Source organism: Theropithecus gelada, chromosome 12, assembly GCF_003255815.1.
Source record: "Theropithecus gelada isolate Dixy chromosome 12, Tgel_1.0, whole genome shotgun sequence".
Lineage (NCBI taxonomy): Eukaryota > Metazoa > Chordata > Mammalia > Primates > Cercopithecidae > Theropithecus > Theropithecus gelada.
In genome coordinates, this window is record NC_037680.1 from 38,682,999 (window position 1) to 38,707,278 (window position 24,280).

General features: G+C 35.3%; 1 protein-coding gene across 1 annotated transcript in view; it reads right to left on the minus strand.

The window, feature by feature from the left end:
• Positions 1–495: 495 nt before the first annotated feature.
• Positions 496–24,280, minus strand: part of KCNH7 (potassium voltage-gated channel subfamily H member 7) — a 478,778-nt gene continuing 454,993 nt past the window's right edge. Inside the window, exons 12-16 of the mRNA XM_025404671.1 lie at positions 23,922–24,018; positions 14,226–14,477; positions 9,410–9,578; positions 2,538–2,730; positions 496–1,184 (exon numbers count right to left, since the gene is read on the minus strand). Of these exons, the coding sequence (XP_025260456.1) occupies positions 918–1,184; positions 2,538–2,730; positions 9,410–9,578; positions 14,226–14,477; positions 23,922–24,018 (978 nt within the window). The 3' untranslated portion in view covers positions 496–917. The remainder of the gene's footprint in view (positions 1,185–2,537; positions 2,731–9,409; positions 9,579–14,225; positions 14,478–23,921; positions 24,019–24,280) is intronic.

The following is a 24,280-nucleotide window of genomic DNA, read 5'->3' on the forward strand; positions in this document are numbered from 1 at the left end:
CTAATTTTTAAACATTTTTTTGTGGAGATGGGGTTTTGCCATGTTTCTCAGGCTGTATGTGTACTATTTTGGTCAAATTCAGGATTGCTTTAAAATGTGAATCACAAGAAGCTGTGGATATCAGTTTGTGTTGATCACAGTTTAGCAGTTCTTAAGGAGACCACACCCTCCCCCTCCCCGCCAAAAAAAAAAAAGCAAAATGAGAGAAATTTATTTTTAAGCCTTCTAGGAAATGTGCCAGTGGAAAATACTTTAGATGGTTTGTAGATGCAATTAGTGATATAATTTTAAATAGAAAGACCTTTGTTCTCATTAATGTTGCCCTACATTTAGTTTTTGGAGATGGCTTCCTATACTGTCAGAGGTTTATAACTCAAATTTTGTATTTTTTCTTCCAGTGTGGGGGAATGAATGTAACTTTAAACATCTTGATACAGAAGGACCTGAATCTGTTTGTAAAAGTGACTAAGTTTCCTTTATCCCCCTGGAATTCCCATGAGTTGAGGATCATCTGAATCTGAGTTGCATCCATGAACAGTTTTATCCCTTGGTTTCTTATTTGCATGGAAGGCATTTTCATAACAAAGTACTGGTTTAGTAAAAGCAGTAAATAGGAGTCTCCATGCAAGAGAAATTGGAGTTTCCTAACATGCATGTGATTTAAAAAATAAAAATAAAAAATAAGGTGCCGTGAGATGCTGGCAGTTTTAACATTTGGAACCAAAAGTTCTTACGTATATTTACATCCTAACTGCTCAATTTTACCTTACAAGCTTCAATTTAGGAAAATATACAGTACTTTTGCATATAATGGTACCTTGTTAGCCCCTGAGTCAAGTAGAGAGGATTTAAATAGAAAAAGGAAAACAGCCATTAAAAGCACTTACATTGTATGTGGAGTAAATAGTACAAAATGATTATTTCCCTGGAAGACCAGGATCAGAAACATGCCTATGAAGACCCAAGATTCCTACAGTGCTTAGGGATGAATCTGGCAAAGAAGGATGCCTAATTGGATGAAGGTAAGTTTTTCTTTGCCGCAGGTGAAGCTCTAAAGACAGATCACTGTCTTGTTTTAAAAGTGAAGTCAAGTTGTCTTCTGAAGCTGTGTTCAGATGCACCCCACTTGAAAGGGATTCTTTGGATTTAAGTTTAGATTTTTCAAGGTCTAGAAATTCAGGACACTGATGGAAAAAGAACAAAACAAGTTTTTATAATTCACATTGATAGTCATTGAAAATTACACTAATAAAAACTGAAGCGTTTTTTTCTCACTAATCTGTATTTGATTAGTGATATTAGCCAACATTTCCCTCCCAAAAGGAGTCAAGACATTGGAGATTGGTTATCAGTATAGATAATCCTAACCAATCATTCCAAGAACTTTTATTTAACCCTGGAACCAGATTTTAAAAATCAAATTAAAAATATATTACTTTACATTGAGTTTTCCAGATGAATTAAATTCAAAATTTAAGACAAAATTGAGATGAGGAAAGGCATCACTTGATGAATAAGAGGGTATAAGGAGGAAAGAAAAGATGGGAAATAAAATCAGTCATCCCTAGTCAGATAATATTACCTAAACCTACTGAAAACAAATAACAAAATAGATGGTTTTACATGTTTCCCGGTCATTCAAAACTAGTTAAATTGATTTCTACTTTCAGATTTTTAGAAGTATTGCATTATTTTCCTTCTGGCATACTACCTTCTTTTATTAGTGTAGTTTCATTTTCCAGAACATCTTAAATTAAATTCCCAAACATCTAAAAAAGTTTTACGAGATTGTTCTACAAATCTTTATTTAAATCATTGTTCTTAGGTCCAATTTCACCATAATGTTTAACTAATTAAGACTAATTCCCAAGACAGAATTACAAGGAAAGCTAGACTACTCGTATTAACATAATTCAAAGACCCCCTTTGAGGGCTTCAGAAGTAGGATAAAGAACTTTAAATTGCTTTTCTTACCATGTTTATCATCCAAGTGAAAACAATTTAGAGATCTCTGGTGATGGGTGGGGTACAGAAGATATTACTAGTCTGATGGCATTTGAACCTCAGGTCTAATCTGGCCAGCCTACTATTTCTCCTCCCCTTCCTTCCTGAGACCTCGCCTAGCCTTTGGCACTGTAGAAAATTACAGATTTTTCTTTGAAGCTCTTTTTGGACCCAGATTTTTCTCTAAGCCCTTTTTGGAGCCAGGAAGACTATTCCTTAGACTGCAAAGCTCTACCACATATAAATTTAAGCAGGTTGATTCTGGAAGAAAGGTTTTCCTTTAAAAAAAATGCTAATGTTTAAAATCATTATTCTAGCTTCATTGTTCTCAAACTTTAAATGAACATAAAAATCAGCGTGGGCTTGTTTAAAATGCAGATTACAGGGCCCATTTCCAGAAATGCTAATTGCGTAGAAACAGAGCTAGGGACAGAAATCTCTCTTTTCCACAGCATCCCAAGTGATTCTGATTTAGGTGACCCCTGGAAACACACGTTGAGAGACACACTTGGTTGGATGGTATCCACACTCACTTGTGAGGAAGGGCTGAAACTTCGGTCGGTTTTGATGGATGCTGCCGGTTGACTGGTTCTCATCAGCCGGATGATGGGTCTCTGATATTCTGCTCCTGCTGTTACCATACTGTAGGCTGGGGGGACCACAGTGGTTTGTTTCTGCAGCAACTGTAGGATGGTCTGGATGTCAGTGGTCATTTGGGATTCAAGCCTGCAGAACAGATAGAAGTAGGAAAAGACAGTCCTAAAATAGTCCAGAATTTCAAGAGCATTTAAAAAAATTTCAGCACTACCAACAAACAGAATTATGGCCTTGCTTTAAACAAGAAGGACAGGAGAGGGAGCACAGAATCTCTATTCTTTCCTGATGGATACTTACTTGTGTATGTCTCTCTAATGATTCTGATAAAGACTTAACTTTCTTGTTCATATTAAGAGTTAACAGAAAATCAGATGAACAAAATAGACTACATGTTTACTAACCTTCATTGATTTCAAAATGTAAAACACACTGATAATTTATTTTTAATCAGTAATTGTCTTTGCTTTTTAATTAGGTTTTACTCAGTTTCTTGTGAACATTTTATTTGCTCTTAAAAAATAGATTCGTAGCACATTTCTTTCATAACTGTAGCATCCCAGGATAATTTCTCATGTGTTTTTACATTTATATTAATGCTTTTTAACCTTACCTCTTTCCTATTCATTTTAAGTATTGTATATTATTCATTGTATTCTTTCTTTAATGTTTAATGCTGCTTAATGTTAAATTATTTTTCTCTCTAAATATGTCATGGCCTTTCATATGTAAGAAGTTGACCAAATTTGACTTCACTTACTTCTAATTGACCCATCTGGCCTGCAAAATACCAGTCTATTTTTTCCCCAAAGCTCACAAGTAGCCAACTGGCCTGTTAATTTCATTCTCATTTTAAATTAAAATTTAAGGGAAAATAGCAAAATATAATTGGTCAGATTCTCTTCCTTTGCATGTGTTAGCAACAGCATTAAATACAAAGGAAATTTTGTGGACACAAGAACAGAAAATCTGGACCATACGCCTCTTTAGAAAATTCTTGTAACTCCACTTATTTATGCTGTTTTGACTCTGAATAAAGAATGGAAATAAAACAAAAAAATGTAAAATCATAGGATTAATTTTGCCCAATTAAATTCATGCTGTATTTGTAGAATTCAAAGTAGAAATTGGCTTTTGATTTGATAGAGAACCTGGGAAACATGAGAAAACATATATATATTTTTAGTTTTTGATATTAACACTCCAAATCTTCCTTCTAAGAATCACAATAATGCATTATTTTACAGTTTTTCTATAGTTAGTAAATATAGCCATATAGCTTTGTGTCTTCTAAACCAATAGCTATGAATTATACATGACTTTGCAAATGTCATTTTTTCAAATGTCAAAACCACACACTGAAAAGGGGAAAAATTGAGTTACCAACTGGTTTATTTATCTACTTTTGATACCTGATGGTCTGATCTAGTTTGTATGCTTCCAACTAAACTAAGCAGACCCATTATTTCACTGTTATGTGTTATACACATTTCCTTAAGGAATATGTGTTATACACATTCTTTCATTTCACTTATCTGTACCCAAAAATCTTTCCTTATTTACCCCATTCAGAATTACTTTCTTCTCTGAGTCTCCAAAGCAAATTATACATTCAGATTCATCATAAATATTTCTGTACAAATGTATTCCGTTACTAACAGCATTCAGTTGTGATTGGCTTACACAACGTTTGTTACATTGAATGTAAAAGGATTTGGGGGAAAGACTGGAAGAAGAACTGCATCAATAAGGGAGATTCAAGATCCAAAAGTGAGTCAAAAATTATGGTGATGTTTTTGTCATATAAATCCTTTGCCAAACAGCAGCTGTCTCTGAGAAATAAAATCTCTTTATCATGGATTCTACCTACTTGAATAGTGTCTATGAGGAAAAAATCTGTTGGAAGGCGAGGCTTCAGCATCCATACGTCCAGTAATTGCAGCCCACTGCCATGAGTGGGACTCAGGCACATGACAGCTCATGTGCAGGTAAAGTGGCTGGTGCAGGGTGAGGACAGAGACTGTGTCAGTATAACTTAGAAAAGAGCATAGCCCACCTCTGTCAACATGACATTGTTGTTTGTTCCAGGAAAACTTTGAGAAAAATAAGACTACACTAATAAATAACTTTGCTACTTCAGGAAATTTCTATAAATCACCTTATTAGAGACAGTATCGGTTCATCTCAACAAATACTTTTTTAATCAGACAAACTTTATTAAGACTTGCTTCAAGATCCTCACCTTACTGTGTCCATCAATCCTGAAGTATATCATAGACTTTACCCAATTCCAGTGAGCTCCCCACTTTGAAATACCCAGACTCCAAACTTCTATAAATGTTCTTCTTCTCAGCGGAATATTTCTGAGACATCACTGAGACTCTGGCCAGATGGCAGTCTTCCTTTCTGCAGTAATTCTGAATATTTAATTTTGTTTTATTAACTAGTTGTTAGATATCTTGGGTAGTCCAACAAAGGGAAGCAGTTAGCTGATAGGTTTTTTAATATGCATAGGGTTGTATTTCAGTGTTTTATGACAAGGGTCTGTTAACTTAATAAGAATGGACTCTTGGGCCAGGCACGATGGCTCATGCCTGTAATCCCAGCACTTTGAGATGCCAAGATGGGTGGATCACTTGACCTCAGGAGTTTGAGACCACCCTGGGAAGCATGGCAAAACCCTATCTCTACAAAAAACTACAAAAATTAGCCAGGTGTGGTGGTGTGCACCTGTGGTCCCAGCTACTCAGGAGGCTGAGGTGGGAGGAAGGCTTGAGCCTGGGAGATCGCACCACTGCACTCTAGCCTGGGTGACAGAGGACAGAGCCAGACCCTATCTAAAAAAAAAAAAAAAAAAAAAAAAGCGGACTCTTATACGAGACTAAATAGCCTGCTTTACTCAGGAGGAATTACAAAGAATTTAAAATAAACCCAGCTTGGTATTTAAAACAGAAAATAACATAGTTTTAGAACTTTTTCTTCTGTCAGCATAGTTACAAAACTGTGTAAAGTGAATATTTTTATTCATTCACTCAGAGACCCACAATGTACCAGGTACAATGTTAGGTAGCAAGGTGAGGGAACAACATGATAATGAATAAATATGAAATCTGGTTTAACAGTGCTAACAGAAACTAAGTACTTAGGAAAGACAAATGAAGGAGGCGCATAAATAACCACAACGCTAGGCAAAGCAATTGCTCAATGCCATATTAGAGGCATGCAGATAAACTGCTCTGTGTGCAATGGAAGGAGTCATTACTAACAATTTTTACATTTTCTCTGGTTTCCCTACTCAAAGTGTGTGTGTGTGTGTGTGTGTGTGTGTGTGTGTGTGTGTGTTTGGATGGAGTCTTGCTCTGTTGCCCAGCTGGAGTGCAGTAGCGTGATCTTGGCTCACTGCAACCTCTGCCTCCCAGGTTCAAGTAATTCTCTGCCTCAGCCTCCTGAGTAGCTGGGATTACAGGCACCTGCCACCACGGCTGGCTAATTTTCGTGTTTTTAGTAGAGATGGGGTTTCACCATCTTGGGCAGGCTGGTCTCAAACTCCTGACCTAGTGATCCACCCGCCTCAGCCTTTCAAAGTGCTGGGATTACAGGCATGAGCCACCGTGCCTGGCCAAAGTGTGGTCTTTATATCAGCAACACTGGACATTGCTGGGAGCTTGTTAAAATGTGGAATCTCTGCCAATTAGACCTATTAACTTGAATCTGCATTTTAATAAGATCTCCAAGTGATTCAAATACACATTGAAATTTGAGAAGCACTGGTCTAGGATCATGTCTTAATGATTTACTTAAATAGGTATATCTGCAGGCATAATATATACATATAGAATAACATTTCTTATGTAAACCTTTAACCCTATCGATAGGTTAATCAGTCATTAAAGCAGAAAAGAAGTGGTAGCAAGAACCACTCAAGATAGACCATTTTATTTGTTCTTATCGTCTTTTGTATTTAATATGTGTATTTGAATGAGACAAATGGTGTAGGAATCCACAGTTCTACATTTGAACAAATGCCGAAGCTAAACAGGGTAGACTCAGCTCTAGAAAGTGTCCTGGGATTCTCGCTCTGCAAAGTAGAAGTCTGAGTCGAGCTGCCCCCTTCAAACATTTTGTATACATTTAACTTCTAGAATAAAGTGGAGGTGAAAGGTTGTTAGAAACGGCAGTGGAGTAAAAATGTAATATTTTGGATTTTAAATCCCAAACAAGCAAAAAAAAAGTTTGTGAAAATATCAGAGGTAATTAGAAACAAATGTCAAAGGAGATGTAGTATTGGTGGTAGTGTCATCCTAAATAATGAACGGCGGCACTCTAAAAGGAAAAGATACTTATATGGGAATATGCAGCACAATGGGAATATCCATGCCATAGTAAAGTATGTGCTCATTCTGAGAAGTAAAGATGGAGATTTTTAAAGGAAAAATGAGGAGGACTACATAATTGTTTTGAAATGATTATCTTTGGCTACAAAGATCAATAACAAGGGTGACGCTGGTCCGAGATTGGACAGACAGCTGCTGGTCAGATGTCCTTGCAGAAGTATTCTTTGTGTTAGGTTGTAGTGGCCACTGTGCGAGGTTGTGGATCTTATAGAGTCTTCGTGATAGTTTTTGTTATCAGGCATACACCCCTCTCTTCCTGGCCTTCCCCAGCTGTATTTGTCAGGGATTTTCTAACATTAATGACTCCGTTTTGATTTTGACTACTTTCACAGCAGCAATTCAAAACATATTCAGGAAACACATACCGATATCGGGAACACGTTGAAAGAGATTTAATTGCATTTTGTGGAAAAGTTTTATACAGTAATAATAATATACTAACGTAATAAAATAGCAATAACAATTTTTATTGCTGTTGGATGATTGCACACCAAATAGATCATAGATAAATGTGCCCTTAGAATAAATGTTTTAAGCAATCATTGACTTATCCTAGCAGCAATGATTGGCACCCATGACAGAGCAACCAGGTGATGCTAAAAATCTCAATTTTAGTTCTGATGAAAGGTCCAAGCCAGGAATTATATGTAGAGTAAGAGAATATACTCAAATGAACACCAATAATAGAAGCGAATTTCCTTGCTAATCAAATTTTACCTATCTGCAAGTAAATCATCTTCCATTTTGTATAGTACATGTAGTTCCCATTTACATTATTTTAGTCCTTACAGTAGCATAACAGGTAGGTATAAGTCAAAGTAGGAAATGGAGAGAAATTTAAATGTTTTGACCCGGTAATCCTGTAAATCATTAAGTAGCAGACTTAAGACCTTTTCCTATGCTTACCAATTGCAAGTACAGTGATAGGATTGTGCTAAATAAATCACTGCTGCTTCTGTCATTCATTCATTCACTTGTGTGTTCAACAATAAATGGCATGGACAAAATGCACAAAAAATTTTAAGCATAGATAGTGAATAAATCAGTAGTTTATGTGATATAGGCAAAACTCAGATATGTGTTAAGTACAGATGAGTAAGCAAGTAGCTTGCTAAACATGGCAGAATTCATAAGATATATTAAATAGCATGCTAGTAACCTGCCAGGCATATCAAAGATAGAAATATGTAACAAACAAGAGTGTTGCTTATACATAGAGATGGAAAGAACAAATTATTCTCATGTCACCTCTAGGTAAACAACTGTCATCCCAAAATATGGTCACCCATTGGTGATACCAGTATCATTGCATTCTGACTCCACATGTGCTGTACCTACGAAAGGCTGATGAAACACATGACTGTTGAGCTGGCTAGTTGGAAAGCCCCGCTGAGGTCAGGTATACTATACCTTGTATCCTTGTTATGGAGCAAGTGTGTGCCACTGGCACAGGAGATTAGTTTGTTCTGCAGGCCTGCAAACCTCAACTCTGGTCTTGGTAACTTCATTACACTATGGCAAATGCATGAACATTGTGTAAGTCAGAATTGGGGTAGTGCAATCCTTTTACCATGCTTGCGCGTATTCAAAATGTGTTAATTGCCCCATATGGTTTCCCTCTTCTATCACTTGTGTTTTAAATTGATTTAATAAATCTTGTGATTAGAGCATTTGAATTTAGTCAGTGCAGTTTTCTGTCTGAGACTACTGGAATATCTTGCCTGGTGGTGAGCTAAAAGGCTACTATTGGATCAAGACAAATTCCCAAATGAAACCCAATTAAAACAGCTGTGTCATACTCACTCATATATTCTTTTCAATCCTTTTGACCACTTTAATTTTAAGGAAACCATGCAGACTTAGGGGAAGAGATTGCCTCCTCCCTAAACTAAGATTTATTTATCATGTTTAGTGATTTAGATCAAAGGTGAAGGAAACAAGAAACTCTGTGTGTGAGACTTTCAATTCAATTACATTTTTTGACAACCTGACTGAATAACTAAAAGTCTAAATGTCTTTGTTAGTATTTTTTAAATGCCCTAACACATAACTAAGCTATCAGGAACATCTGAATAAGTGTAAAAGGAGGATTAAAAGAGAAAGGGTGTTAGTTAACAAATTAATTAGGAATTATTTTTGGGGGGAGTTTTCTAAGGTAGCCAGTGCTGGTGAAATACTAATTGGATGACAAACAAAGAAAAAAATAGGATTTATGCTGCCAGAAGTATGAAGTGTTCTAAATAAATGCTCCTTTCGACACACATTATTCTGTCAACTTCTAGTCTTATTTTAAAGTAGTAAATGTATAAGGAAATTATGAGATCATGGCAAGGAAAATTTTCCATTTGTAAAGAGTAGAACTGGACCCACGTAAGGGTTTCGGTTATGTTCTCCTTTTACCCTGTCACTGCTTATACCTGTTAAGTTGTTCCTGGAGCAGATCTAATCTTTGTTCCACTTCCCCGTAGGTGAGGTCACTTTCGGTTTCAGAGATACCCCAGGCAGCTCGCTGAAGTGCAGATGGACTGGAGTCTTCAGGCTGGGGATGTGCATTTTCTCGTTCCCAGCTTCGCATGTCAGTGATGTCTGTGGAAAATAGTGAGATGGATGTCAACCCTCTTAGGTGCCCCTTTGCGTCAATAACACACAGATATCCACAAGACAAGCTGGAAAGGGATCGGAGTATAATCTGAGAGGCAGAGAACCAAAAGTATTCAGTGATGTGTCCAGGGGCCACGGCCAATTGGTAGCAGGGTCCCACTTTCACCCTGCTGGCGCTACCTCCCATATCCTTTTCCATGTGAACAAAAACATGTAGCAGGTGCTGAGTATTGATTAGGATTTTGTTTTTTTTCTGTTTGTGCTAGGAGAAGATAAGCACAGCAGAACCAAAACTGATTAGAGAGCAATGAGTCTGTTTTGTTTGCACCAAATTATCTAGGGTTTAAGATTTTTAGGGCTCTTTCCCACAGGATAACTTGCATATGTTATGACTTAGAGTGGGCCCAAGAAGAGAGCCTTAGAGAAGTGCTGACCTTCAGGGTGATTCCCTTTGGCCAACCCAATTCAAATAGAGCCAAGAAGCCATAAGCCATGAAAACTGGGAAGAATCTTACACGTCCCCTCGTCGCCAGCTACTGTTTCATGTTTTTATGTTTTCTTGTAGCCGCTTCTGTGCTGCCCTTTACCATAATTATATTGCTTTCTAGTATGTTTTCCTGTGGCTCTTTATTTTAAATATTGCTATGTTACTCTACTTTAAGATAAACTATTTGTTCAAGTCTACTATTTAAAATGTTCTAAGTATCTATTATGGGCCAGATAACTTGGTAAATATGGAGGAACTAAAGACAAAGGAGACCATAGACCCTGAACTTGAAGAATTCAGTCTAGCAGGGTTGTGATCACTTTTCATACAGAGATCCATTTTTCTGAACTTCTTTTAATTTCCTGTTTCTCCTACAATCTATATTTTAAGCTGTCAATATTTGGGGGCAAATATGTCCTTTCCCTCTTATTTTTGTCTATATTTTAGATGTTTTGCTGCTCTTTTAACCTCTAAGAATGATTAACAGTTTGGAAAATAAAACTTATGAAAAAATAGACTGGAGCTGGGAATTGACTTTGGAGATGAAGGAGAAACATTTTCTTCACTGGGAGGGCTAGTAGGAAGGAAGGACTATCTAAAGCTGGTATTCATTTTCGCATAGAAAGAGACTTGAATTACAGAAAGTGATTTTGGTTTGATAGAAAGACTTAAAAAAACTTGACAAGTATCTATGATTAAACACTGAGAAAAGTTATTATGTAAAGTTATGGAATTCTTGGCTATTTAAAAAAATTGGATAGAAAGTAACTGAATTGGGCAGGATTAGCTATGATTTTAGAAATAGGAAACAAAACCATTGGACTTCTCAAAGCTCCTTCCTTTCTTGCAGTTTCTCTAAGGGTAGTTTAAATGTATCCCCTTTCTCCAAGTAGAAGACAGACATGTCTGTATTCTTTCTTCATGGTTTTCCTCTCACTCATTATCTTTTATCATTGAATATACAGAAATTTCTCAAATGAGATGCCTATAATTTCTGCCTCAACAGGGTGAGGCTTGACAAAGGAATTAGCATATCCAAAGTCAACATTAGAAAAATATAGGATCAGAGTTCCTTCTTCTGCAGAAATGGCTAACAGACCTCAGAGGGCTTGCTATGAATTCCAGAAAGACTCTTCCTGACTACGGCTTTGTTACTATAGGGATCCTGGGTTCGTTGTTATTTAAAGTGGCAGTTTATCATTTCTTTTGATATTTTATGAAACATGGCAAAATATAAGTGAAACAAAAAAGATACTGCTGGGGTTTTAAGTCACTTATTGCAGATCTTCACTGAGAACTATGATTTGTTATTCACAGACATTTGAACCTATATAAAACGCAAAACAATAATATCTTAGCAAACTGGATTTTGAAGATTGGGCCAGTAATGCTAAGCAAACTTCCAGAATACCTATATAAATGGTCTGGTGATGCTGATGCTTGTCTCTGTCTAGTCTGCTGCTAGCCAGTTAATGTAGGAATCTTCCTTTCGAGAAGGCAAGAACTGATAAGACTGAAGTTACATGTTATGCTCACGAACGTTTTGAGCCAAGAAAGCTTACAGAATTTCTGCCTATGTTTAACAGCTCTCTTCTTTCCAAATCATATATAATAAATTGGTTTTTAAGTGACAATGGTGAATCACATGCAATAAATTACGGAGGATTATATTTTTTCTTCAGGGCTCAAGAAAAAATAATTACCTTATCAGAAATGAATGAAATGTATATCTTAGAGGCTTTCTTGATTATAATTTACTCTTTAATTAAAATCCGAAGATACGTAATTAGCTTGTTTTAACAGCAGTATAAAAAATGAGGAGTTCAAAGGGGAAATTCTGGTTAGTGGTCGTAATCAAATGAACATCCTTGTAGACACTTTCTAAATATAGCTTGGAAAGAATCTGCACTTGGTTGCCTTGGAAAATGTTGCTATAGTTGCAAGACACATTTCTGGAAATGGATGAACAGAAAGTAAACTTTCACTTTGCTCTGAGTAGACAATTTTCCTAGAGTCAACTTTTGGCCTCAATCTTAGTAGGAACAGAGTCCATTTAATTTGTTCTCTTTTCATTTTAGTTTTGCCTAAATGTGCTCCTCTGTTGGATACAGCATCACAAATGTTAGGAATATGAGTGAGTGAAATTTCCTATTGATGGTGGAACTAAAATTTGCGGAGGTTTAGTAGTTTGAACTGCAGCAGCGACAAGTCACATGTTACGTATTAATGCAGTATGTCATCTTAAAAATCATTAGGGAATGAAATTTGCAGTGAATGAAGTTTTAGAATTCCCCATTGATTAAAGATATTAATTAGCCAGGCTAACCATGTGTCACACTGATTGAAACTATATGACATCAATTCAATTGACATGCATATTTAGCTATACATTTTCAAGATAATTATTTGAATAGGGATTGCCCTGTAAATTTTTAACAATTAGAATATGTAGATATTAAATTTGCTAGAATGTTGTTTTTTGTGTATATGTCCAATTAAAGATAATTGGAAGGCGTAGCAAAGAAAAGTATATGAGGAAGGGCATGAAAATTCATTGTCAGTGAGAGTCATTATAAAGTCAGAAAATCCCCAAATTATATGTTTAATAATGTGCCACTTGAGACTCTAAAACTCAAGAGGAAAACAACAAGCATTTTTATTAGGTTTACATTATGTTGATCTTTGGAGATGGTAGAGATGGTTCAGCAAGCTCTTCAGAACTCGTGACTTCCATGATACAACTTGTATCTATTTTTAGCACTTCCCAGAATCCATTTTCATAAATAACTAAAATGGGACATTTGGTAATCACATTTAATATTCCATTCTTCCATTGTGATAAATGAGGTACTATTTTCACTCACTTCATCAAGATTTTAGATTGTTCAGAGAACACTTGCATATATTCTTAGCTTACTTCAATGTGGGGTCATGAAAAAAGTAGATGTTACATGATAGGGATAGCAACTCTGGAAAAATATAAAGCCTAAGTATCCTAGATTTAATAAAAGCTTTGTGGTTGAATATGGTACTTTGGAATAATGATGATAAGTAATATTTACTTACTCTGTACTAATGTACTAATTTTGCTATCCTACCAGGCCTAGAACATCCTATTTTTCCTTTTTTAAATATTCTTTTGATGCTTTGTTATGCCTTCCTAAACTTTATATTTTTATACATCCAAGGATATACAAATTATTAAAACTTAAAAAATAAAACCTGTGAGAAAATACTAACAGTTGAAGATTTTATTTCAGAAAAAGTAATTTACATGTTATCTTAATAACTATAACCTCGTTGGTTAGATAATATTATTCCTCTTTTAAAGATGCATAAGCTGAGTCTTGGTGGGTTTGGTCAAATCATTTACCCAAAGACATAAAGGGAGCAAGTGGCAGAGCTGCACTTGGAACCCAAGCAGTCGTTACTGGTAAGACTTACTAGCTAGATCTAAAGATCTTGCCTCTGATATGCTAAAATAGTTGTTCTTCCATGTAAGAGTTCTTTAAATTTTCCTGAATTTCTCATTTTTTAGCATGAAATCTGTATCTACTAATCAAGCATTATTACCCAAATCGTGCACATTTTCTACAACAAAATCTGTACATTTGGGTATTCCTTTTGGAAATAAAAATAAAAATAAAATAAAAATCAGAGTTTATTTCAGGGCATTTCTCCACTCTTTCTCATATTCTCTGTAAAATTAAATTTTGGTTGGCATGTATTATAGTGTGATTGCATTGGCCTTTCATACTATAATATTATAGGGTTGGGGGTGAGAATTGGGTACAGAAGATACATATAATGAACCAATTGATCAGCTGTCTTAAAATATTCATTGATCCTCTCTCCCCATTGAAATTACTACAACAGACTTTCCCATAGTTTTCTACTTGACATTATATTAAGTCTGGTTGGTCACAAAAACCTCTCACGCTATAAGTGTTTGGGAATAATTACCGCTTGTTTCAGAATAGCGCAAACACTTCATAGATAATCTGAAATCTGAACGCTTCGTGAACATTTCATGAAGTTGAAAACGATTCGATTAACATGTGTCAGTACAGTTCTTAATTTGTAAAAAGTCATCATTTTGTGATTAGCACTGAAGAGAGACCACCTGATGTCTAACTCTGAATTACCTTTGCAAGAGTGACTTCTTTTATCTATGTGCATTCTTCCTGAGGTGGGCACTGTTTCTTCAAAATCGAGCCCAGATGCTTTCCCTATTCCTGGAGAAGAATCTACTATTCCTGAGAAGAGCGGCTTTTGTTCATCATCAATGGAGGAGATGAAAGATGACGATCTGCTTTTTTTCTCTTCAAAGTGTCTCCTGGAACTCTGATAATGTCTTATGGTATCTGCAGAGTCTTCAGGATCATTTGTACTGTTTTCTTCGCCAAAATATATCAAAGAAAAGTTATTTTATAGCAGATAATTAAATGTGAGACTGTATGCATATTACACTACCTAGCTATATATAAACTAGCTTTTTCCTATTGAAAATGTAGCTACTTGGATACTTAATGTTTTAAATTCAAGGGTTATTAGATTATCTTAGTGAAAGAAAGTATTCATTTCAAAATTAAAAGAATATTTACAATAGTAATAATGTTTATGTCTCAGAGGAAAACTGTATGATAACTTACACAGTTTTTTATATGTTCAACAGTTATTTGTATTCTGAGAATCTGGTACACTCTTTCTTTAGGGAAATGAAAAAGACAAGGGAAAATGTGTCCCAATTTTAAAATATCACCACTATGCAACTTATTATTTGTTTATTTTTAACCTGCATGCCTTATTATCTGTTTTAGCTGCTCATGCATTGCAAAGGTCAAAATTGGAAGCCTCCTTGTAGTAAAAGACTGGCAGGCTGAATTTCAACCTTAGTCTGATTCATGTAATGGCCTTGGCATTCCAGGCAGTTTGGTTGTGTAGCATAATGCAAAGAATATAAAGCTTAAATACAGTAATTAAGGTAGGTTTTACCTAATTACATTAAAGCTGGTAGTGCATATTGGCTGTTTTATACTGAAATGTCAGGATAATTTCAGTCCTGAAGGTTATGTTAGAACATATTTCAGCAGGAAAAACTCAAAGAGACAAATCTCAGAACTTGTTTCTATTAGTGTCCTGGGGAGACAGTATAATTCTCCATCTGGTTTCTGCTAATAACTAACCAACAAAACTCCAGAAGGTATATCGTTTTCTGGAGAAATGGTGAAGACAGTGTCTCCATCCGCTGTACGCCTCAGTGTGCTTACTTGGTTATTTATAGAAGGCCAAATGAACCGATGGAAGGCCACGCCAGAGAAACTTCCAACTGTTTTTAAAAATTCCCATATGGCAGAGAAATTCAACAAAGATTTTTTCCCTTTATTTTTTTAAATCATAATTTAAAATATGAAAAGTCAGAAAGCAGCCCAAGGTAAAAGCAGATAGAGTTTAAAAATCAGTTTTATGTGAAATTGTTATTGAGGAGTTCATGTTCTGTCAATTAAAATTAAGTCTAGCAAAAGCAGATTGCTTATTTTCTTTAAGATTTCATGCTTGCTCAGTGTCTTCATCATTACTGAGAAAGCCACAGACCTTTCCGATCTCCAACATTACAGACATCATTGATTACTTACTGTTACTTGTATATCCCCACTCAATCACTAATCTAATTGGTTGTAAATATTCAGATCAAATCTTCTTACAAAAAGCTTTATCTCTTCAGTGTCATTGGCACAGACCTCCTTAAACCTCTAAAATTCCATCTTGCCATCTTCTTCCCAACTTTCTTTGTTTTTAACTTCTCTTCCCTAAAGCCCTCTGAAAATTTGATCAACATTCTCTACTTTTTGAACATATCATTTTATTCCTCAAAAAATAATAGTTATAAAGTTTAGGCTAGTAAATGTGAAAAAAAGGAACATTTCATTTTTCTAAATTATCCTCATACCTGCTTAGTGAATTGCACCAGTTTGCTCTTCCTGAGTAAACCTTTTTGTAGTCCCTGACTTGGGAACCAGAGATATTTGAATGAGTTCAGGCCTCCTATTGTTCTCAAAAATGATTTTAATTTCTATACTTTTGTGGAGTGTTTTCCCATCTGCATCAAATGCAAGCTGAATTAACTATTAATTCATCTGCCTCCATTCAAAGTCTGGATAATGCTAACATGGATATTTGTAATGAATGTACATCACAAATTAACAAACCATCTTGTATCTTTGGCTGGAGAGGTCTTGGGGAATCCTTACACATGGTAGAATGTTCTGTTCTACCTACCATGCTGGGCTTCAGTCTTAGTTTACTAACTTATGACTTCATTTTGGATGCTCGTGAACAAGATTCACCAGTTAACATACATTGTTAGTTGAATTATAACTTGCTGATTTCACCTTGGACATGTGTTTACAAAATGTGGTCAGTGAGGAATTACTATCATTTAGTCGTATAGTAAAATGGAGAAAATTACTTCGTATACATAGGACAGAATTCTTTAGCAAAAATTTCTGGTAAAAGCAGAATCAGGTAAAAGAAGAAGACAAAAATTTGATGTCCTTGAATTTTCCCCATTGGTAAGGAGAAAAAAAAAACCCACCTTTATTTCTGTATTCATTGCTGCTGAACTATTACCCAAACCATATGGACAATTTCTTTGATACAACCCCACTGAAACCACATTTTTTCACTCCATACTAGATAAATTAAAGCTTCATTTTCTGTCACATAAAATGAAAGTTGAAATGACAATCTATTTGTAGGTTAAAAATGGAAACTGTTCAGGCTTTGGCTGGAAAATTGGCTGATGTAATATGTACATGAAATTGGGCAGCTGAAATGCATTATAATTAGCCTCCAGGTACTTCTAAATTTTGATGGGCTGTACTATTTTTGCCTTTTTCCAGTTAAACTGAATTATTTGATAGACGTTAAATAGTATCAGATACTATTTTTTTCTTAATTCTATTTATATTCTATGTAGAAATAATATTCTAAGGAAGGGCAGTTATCTGTTTGCATAATCTTTCCTGTTACCATCATTTTATACAAAGAAAAAGCCATGTCTGTTTAATTAAACCACAAATTTGCCTCTGATTCAGAAGACGCAAAACCTTTTTTTTCTCCCTTGCTTCTCTAGGCGAACAGTTCATCTCCTCCTCTTTTTTCACAGAACACAATTCTAAAGCATTTGTGACTCGTCTTACAAGTGTCTCTCTGAGTTTAGAATGAATTCAAGAGCATAGAATAAGTGTCCTAATGGAATGGCTGACCCATTTATCTTAAGAATGATAACATAAAATCGTTCCTTTCAAAAAACCTGGAATAAATATTCTTGCTCACTCCGTCTTTTATGGAGTCTTTCTCTCAGTTTACCATTTTTATTTGTCAGACCCCACAGGGAGACCTAAGCTTTGGTCAAAGACAAGCATTTAAGGTACTCTCTCAGCATTTGCGTTTTAGATTTCCCACAGGTGACAATTTAGAAATAAGTTGAGCAATTCCCAGCCAAATGCCATGAAAAAAGCATTATATTGGAAAATTGGAGTCTAAAATAAGCATTTTTTCATTTAAGATCACACACTTTAGCCTTCCTATAGTTCTAAAGGATATTGAAAGGGGTCTAGATGAATATGTTTTATACAAATACAAAAATTAACAATTTTATAAATTAAAATAAAGAAAAGATGGATATTGATTTAAAGGTAAAAAGTTTCAGACATGCAAAATGAATAAACTCTGGAGCATTATTCTACAGTATGGTAACTATAGTAAATGTATTATATACTTGAAAGTTGTTAAGAGATTAGATCTTAAATGTTCTCTCCCTCTCCCAACACACACAGTTAACTATGTGAGTGATGAGTGTGTTAAATTAGCTTAAATATGGTAATCATTTCATAATGTATACAAATATGAAAAAAATCACTTTATATACCATAAATAGGTACAACTTTTACATGTTAATTATACCTCAATAAAACTTGAAAAGATCAAAAGATACTTTTATAGATCACTAAAATGGATTTCAAAAGCTAATCACTGTTATTGAAGAAGATATTTCAAAGACATACCAAAGTATAATACCAATATATTTAAATAATCTAATAAAACCAGAATAGAATTATCACTCTTCTATAGAAATAAGTTCATCACTGAATACATTAACCCCTTCAATAATTTTCATAGGATTATTTTATTTTGGAGAAACACTTTTAAAACTTATTGGCTTTTGGATGGCAATGGAAAATCACTAAACCAGTATTACAAAGTGATAGTGTTTATTGCTATCCTTTGAAATACAAAATGTAATGAGTTCAAGACACTTCCACTCTATTTTCTGGAACATTGGATTTTTCCTGTTGAGCATATATTGAAGAGATCATTTTAATAAAATTATATGGATAGGGAAATGAGTAAAGTTTTCTTCCCTACTCTTAGTATGTGTGTATCTCTTGAAAAGCATTCTTGTTTGTCATCATGCATGCAGAACCATTTATGTCCAATCTTTCACCTTGATTTCCATCTCTTCGGTTGTTACAGGCACATCTTTAACACTGTTTGAATGTTTTACTCTGGTGGCTTTTTTTGTTTTGGTTTGTTTGTCTTTTTTGTTTTGTTTTGTTTTTCATGTTTGGCAGTTTGTTCTTTACAATGGAGCATATTGTGATAATCTATTAGCAAAAGGAAGAGGATCTTTGGAGCGCTGATAATTGTTTCTTAGCTTTTGGAAATCAAGAGAGTAAGAATATTTCCAGGTTAGGAAGGACAAGCTCAGCATTCTGTAACTTCACAGGTCAATGTCCCTTTTGCTAAGAAAAATTATTTTCTTTCTGATGCAATGATTTTTTTCAAGTCCTATATAATTGAGGCTACTTGCTAACTTTATTCTTGAACATTATCTTTATACTTTTGGAAAAGGAAGTAGGAAAAGGTATAGAGAAGGGATATTTGGAAGAGTGGGTTCAGATACTTCCGCAGAGTTCTGATGAGGAAAGGGAAGCAAATGAATAAATGCCAAATCTGTTGTTCTGGGAGAGGTGACCTCAGGTGACATCAATGCTTTAGTTAAAATATATACCAACAGGATTTCTCTTAAAATGTATAACATCAGCAAGAACTAATTTTCACAATGTTTGAGGCGTCTCCACACAATAAAACCAATAGAGTAAAAAGTTTCCTATTCCAGGTCCTCTTTTTTTCTACTCACTACTTGGTACAAAATAGTAAAAATAATTTCTTCAGAATTCTTTAGAAACACTTATTTTTTTCTGCTAAATTAACTAGAAAATATAATGAAGATTGAAGAGGGTAAGTATGCAGACACTAACTACAATTCAGAAGGAATATCTATTTGTCTTCTTGTTAGCCAATGAAGAATTTTCTCTAAAATGTTAAGACAAACTTTTGAGACTAAAGTAGAAATAAACATGAAAAAACTCAGGGCACTTAGCACACAGTGGGTACTCAACGACAATGGACTCCAAATGAATGGGTGATTGTTTGCACCTAGTTACACTGCTGCCCTCATTGGATTATTCTCTGCCAAAAGGTCACCTCCTAATTAACCATTAGTAGCCACTTTGATACTGTATTTTCTGTCAACAGAAAGCATTGAGCAGAACACTGCAAATATTTGGTCTTATAAGCTCTGTAAGTAAACATACATAAATGTATGTGTGTAGTGTATAATGGCACATTATATATATATACACACACATACACACATATTTATATATTTTATAATATATAAATTATGTATACACATATGTATATTTATATATCCTGTGCCATTATATATGCTATTTTTACAAATATACCCTGTATTTTATACAACGTACACAACACAAAATTTTAGAAGAATTATTACTTCTATGACCTAATGGATCTGGCTCACACTGGAGTAGGCACAGTTCAACTTTTAAGACCACATAAATAGAGATGATTTTTCAGCATTTTTTTCATTTACTTCTCTTCTGCCCAGCCACCTTAACAATGCTCATGGCCACTGAGCAGGTCATTGAAGCATCATTTTTATTCTTCACTTTCTGTAATAATATTTTACTTCCATCTCAGGAGCTGTAGCACTTCTTCCTACAATGAACATTGTCATATTGGGGAGGTCCTGGGCACCTCCATGCCAGAATTTTAGGAAGAAAAGATAACTACTTGAAGATACCTTTAAAGATACAGGGTGCTCTCAAATTTCTACCTGCACTTATAAGTCTCTCCTGTAGGGAAGTGGGATTTTTCCTTAGAAAAAAAAAAATGTACAGCTCATGAGAACAAGCCACCCTCATCGACAAATTCATTATGTATTCAATATAAGTATATATTTTGTTTTTCAGCTTTCCAGAGGTTCTACATATTTCATTAAAAAATTATGTCTTATTCAATGTGAGCTCTTTAGAACCTTGTGAGAGGCAAGACTGGAAGTGAAGTGGCAGGTGGCAGGCAGCAGGTGTGGATTAAAGCCAGTCAAGTTGCATTGTTCTACTCAGTGGGTAGGGAGTGGCAATGCAGGACTCAACCTCTGTCTGCTGCTAGTGCCCAGAAACAGTCTTCTCTCTGATTCTTGATGCCACTGCTGATTTACAGGCAACAGCACTCTTGAATGTCTGCCTTCAAGGTTTCCTTTCATACGAGTAATAAATTAACACTACAAAAATGAATGCATTTCAAGGGAAAATTTCAGTTTCTGTATCCACAAATGGTTCAGCATCAATGATCCCCTGTACTCTGTTCTTTATATTATGTGTATTTTTCTCCTATATGTTGATGTTACATCAATAACTCTATGATGAATGCTCACCTTAAGAGAATTAGATTTGGATGACAGGGACTAAATTGCTTTCAGCAAATTTTATAATTGCCCGCAGCACCCTGGATTCCTAAAGACTTTGGAATAGGCTCTTGGGCTCTGGTTAACTGTGTTTTCACATTGACCAACTCATGGTTACTTACTGGCACAACCAGGAAACATCAAAGAGCTGTAGGCAGAAAATCCCTTAGCACTTACACTTTATATAAAATTGGTCTCATAGACTAAGCCTGTGATTAAAGGGACAGTATTCAAAATCAACAGAAATGTCTAGTTACATGAGAACAGTACAAATTGTGACATTGCTCTCAGGGCCTTATCGGGAGATAAAAACATTAGATAATTTAGCTTAAGAATGAGGAAACTGAGCGAGATTGAAAGGAGATTTAATAAATCTTCGACTATGTGGAGGACATTATTATATTGACCACATTGTTAACCTGTTTTTCATTTCCAGTGAGATAAATATAAGAGCTGAACTTCAGGATAAGGGATTTAGATGAACTCCGTGGAAGAACTGCTTAATAGTAGTGGTTCTGATTTTAGAAAAAGTCACCAAGAAAATAATTAAAGACCTTGCAGAACCAAATTATCAACTATCTATGAGTAATCTATTGTTCTACAGTCAGCCAGAAGAATCAATAATTAGTCCAATTCAACAAACATTTATCAACCATTGTTTGCTAAAGTAATCTACAGTTTGGCAAAGGCAAAGGAAAAAAATATACCAGTAGCCATTGTACAGGGCATATTTTGACAATATTATAAGAAGCAAGTGCTTTGAGAATTCATAGAGAAACAGAAGGTTTACATTTGAGGAGATCAAGAAACAATTCACATTAAATATATCATTGGAGATTGACTTTGTTAAAAATTGAATTTTAGTGGATGCAACTGGTGTGGTATGAATTTGTGTGTGTGTGTGTGTGTGTGTGTGTGTGTGTGTGTGTGTGTGTTTTGTTGAGGACAAGGAAGCAAACGAATTAAGGGAATATTATAACCAAAACCACAGAAACAGTGTACATGGTGGAGCGGGCAGTTTGTTTCAACTGAAATGTGGAGCAAGCTAAAGCTAGTAGATGCTCTCCTAGAAAGAGAATTCATTGAGGAGAAAAGAGAGTGAAAAAAAGAACTTGGCATAAAAAGGCAAGATAAGGGAAAATAATAAAAAGAAAGATGCTCAAATTCTATTTCATTTATTCTTTCCACAGATATTTGTTGAGCATCTGCTGTGCAGCAAGCACTAAAACTACAGGGGACCAAATATTTTCCACTTCCACGGAACTTATGATCTAGAGGCAGACAACATTGATTAAATAATGATGCAAATAAACCCAGAAGTACACCTGGAGTAAATGTTGCTGAAGAGATGAACTGATGGGGGAAGGAGTGGAGTGATGGGAGTAGTTAAGGGAAGGATATTAGGAGATAAGACTGAAGAGGCAAGTTAAGACCCACCCTAATAAGGATTAAGGGCATAGGATGTCCTTAGAGGGCTTTGAATATGTAGGTGACATAAACATAACTGCATTTAGAAAAAAAATCAACAGAAGTCCAGTGTGGAATAGATGAAAGAGGGGTAAGTTGCATGTGGGAAGGCAAGTTGGAAGGCTGTTTCAATATTCCAGGTGGCAGATTATGGTAGCTTGGTCCAGAGCTGTGGCTAAGTAGTTGGAGAGAAGTTAACCAAAAGGAGACCTAATTTGAAGACTAAATGGAGATTTATTGGAGGTAGCAATAATAGGACTTGTTGCCAGAGTTGCTGGAGAGGTTGTGAGAAGGTTGGCTCCAAGATATCTGGCTTGTACAATTGATTGAATAGAGTCACCATCTGTAGAGGCATGGGAGTTGAAGAGGAGACAGGTTTCCAGGGTGCACCATGAGTTCAATTTAGGAAATGTTGAGTTAGAGCTGCCTTTGAGATTTCAGGTAGATGACTTTATAGGTGATTGGATGTGTGGGACTGAAGCTCAGGTGGTCTGGGATTAACATGTAAATATGCACATCTCCTATGTGAGGATATAATTAAATGGTGGGCATAAATGGGATCACCCTGAGAAACAGTATGATATAGAATGAGAAGGAAAAGGAGCCTAGGACTATGCCTCAAAAGTCTAACAAATTAACACTGGTGTAGAAAATAATAATCTTGAAATTGTCTTCAGTGAGTTCATAAAGGTGGGAGGAAAATAGGAAGATTGAAGTATTACAGACACAAAGAAAAGAGTATGCAAGAAAAAGAAGGGAATTGGTTCATAGTGAAAGATGCACCTATGGGGCCAAATAAGGTAAAGACTAGAATGTTTGTTGGATCAGCATGAGGCAAGAGTGAAAGCTTCTTCAGGAAAACTTTCTCCCATCTGCCAAGAACAGTTAAATGTACACTCATCTGAGCTCCCATTGAGGAATACCTATTCCTGTTACAGAGCCTACTATTTGAGGGTGTGTCTATCTCCCTCTCTAGGGAAGATGAGGGATGTTCTGCACAACTTATTTCTCAGAACACTGAGTAACTGCTTGAAAATGTGAAATGGTAAATGAATATTTTTTGACTATATGAGCAAAGCATAAAGAATAGTCAGAGAGGCAGAAAAACCTGGAGAAAACAAGAAGTGACAAGTGCCACAGAGTCTGAGGATAAGAAGGACTAACTAATGTGGCCTTCATCCATGTCATGCATGCTTGTAGGACATGTAAGAGGATTGAGCTCTTGGACTGAAATGACAGCCCTCCTTCCAGAACACTGTGCTCAGAACGAATTGACTGTCTTTTAAAAATCAGTCCACTCTATTTCTTAATCTGTGATGTCCTTGTGAATATCAGATGGGTTTGTTGAATGATATCATTGAGAGCTATCAATCAGAAACTGGAAACCAGATCATTAGCTACTGAATAAAGCAAAGGATCTGCCCTTCTAAAGCCTGAGTAAAATTTATTCTTGAAATCAGAAGTATAATGAACATTTAAGTAAGAAGGCTAATTACCACATGCTCTACATTTAAACTTTAGGAATGGAATGAATTACCTTTCTCTCCTTCACTTTCAAATGACAATTTTCTTCTTCGTAGTTTACAGTTGTCTCCTTCCGAATCATTCATGGATTGTGATCGTAGGAGATCAGCCTTTGTTAATGAAACGTGAAGATAAAATGAAAGATTACTCAATTAGAACATAACGTACCATCAGTAAACTACTTACTATTTCATATCGTTTCAACCATCTTGAGACTTAATTATTAGATTGCAGGCAAACAGCTACAATACCCTGCTCAATACTCGTCTCTTAAATATAAAATACACTGATAGAATAATTTTTAGTACTTTCAACATTTGCTGGGGAAATCATAGTGTAGAAGTTATTTATATGTGAAATGTTTAGGGATGA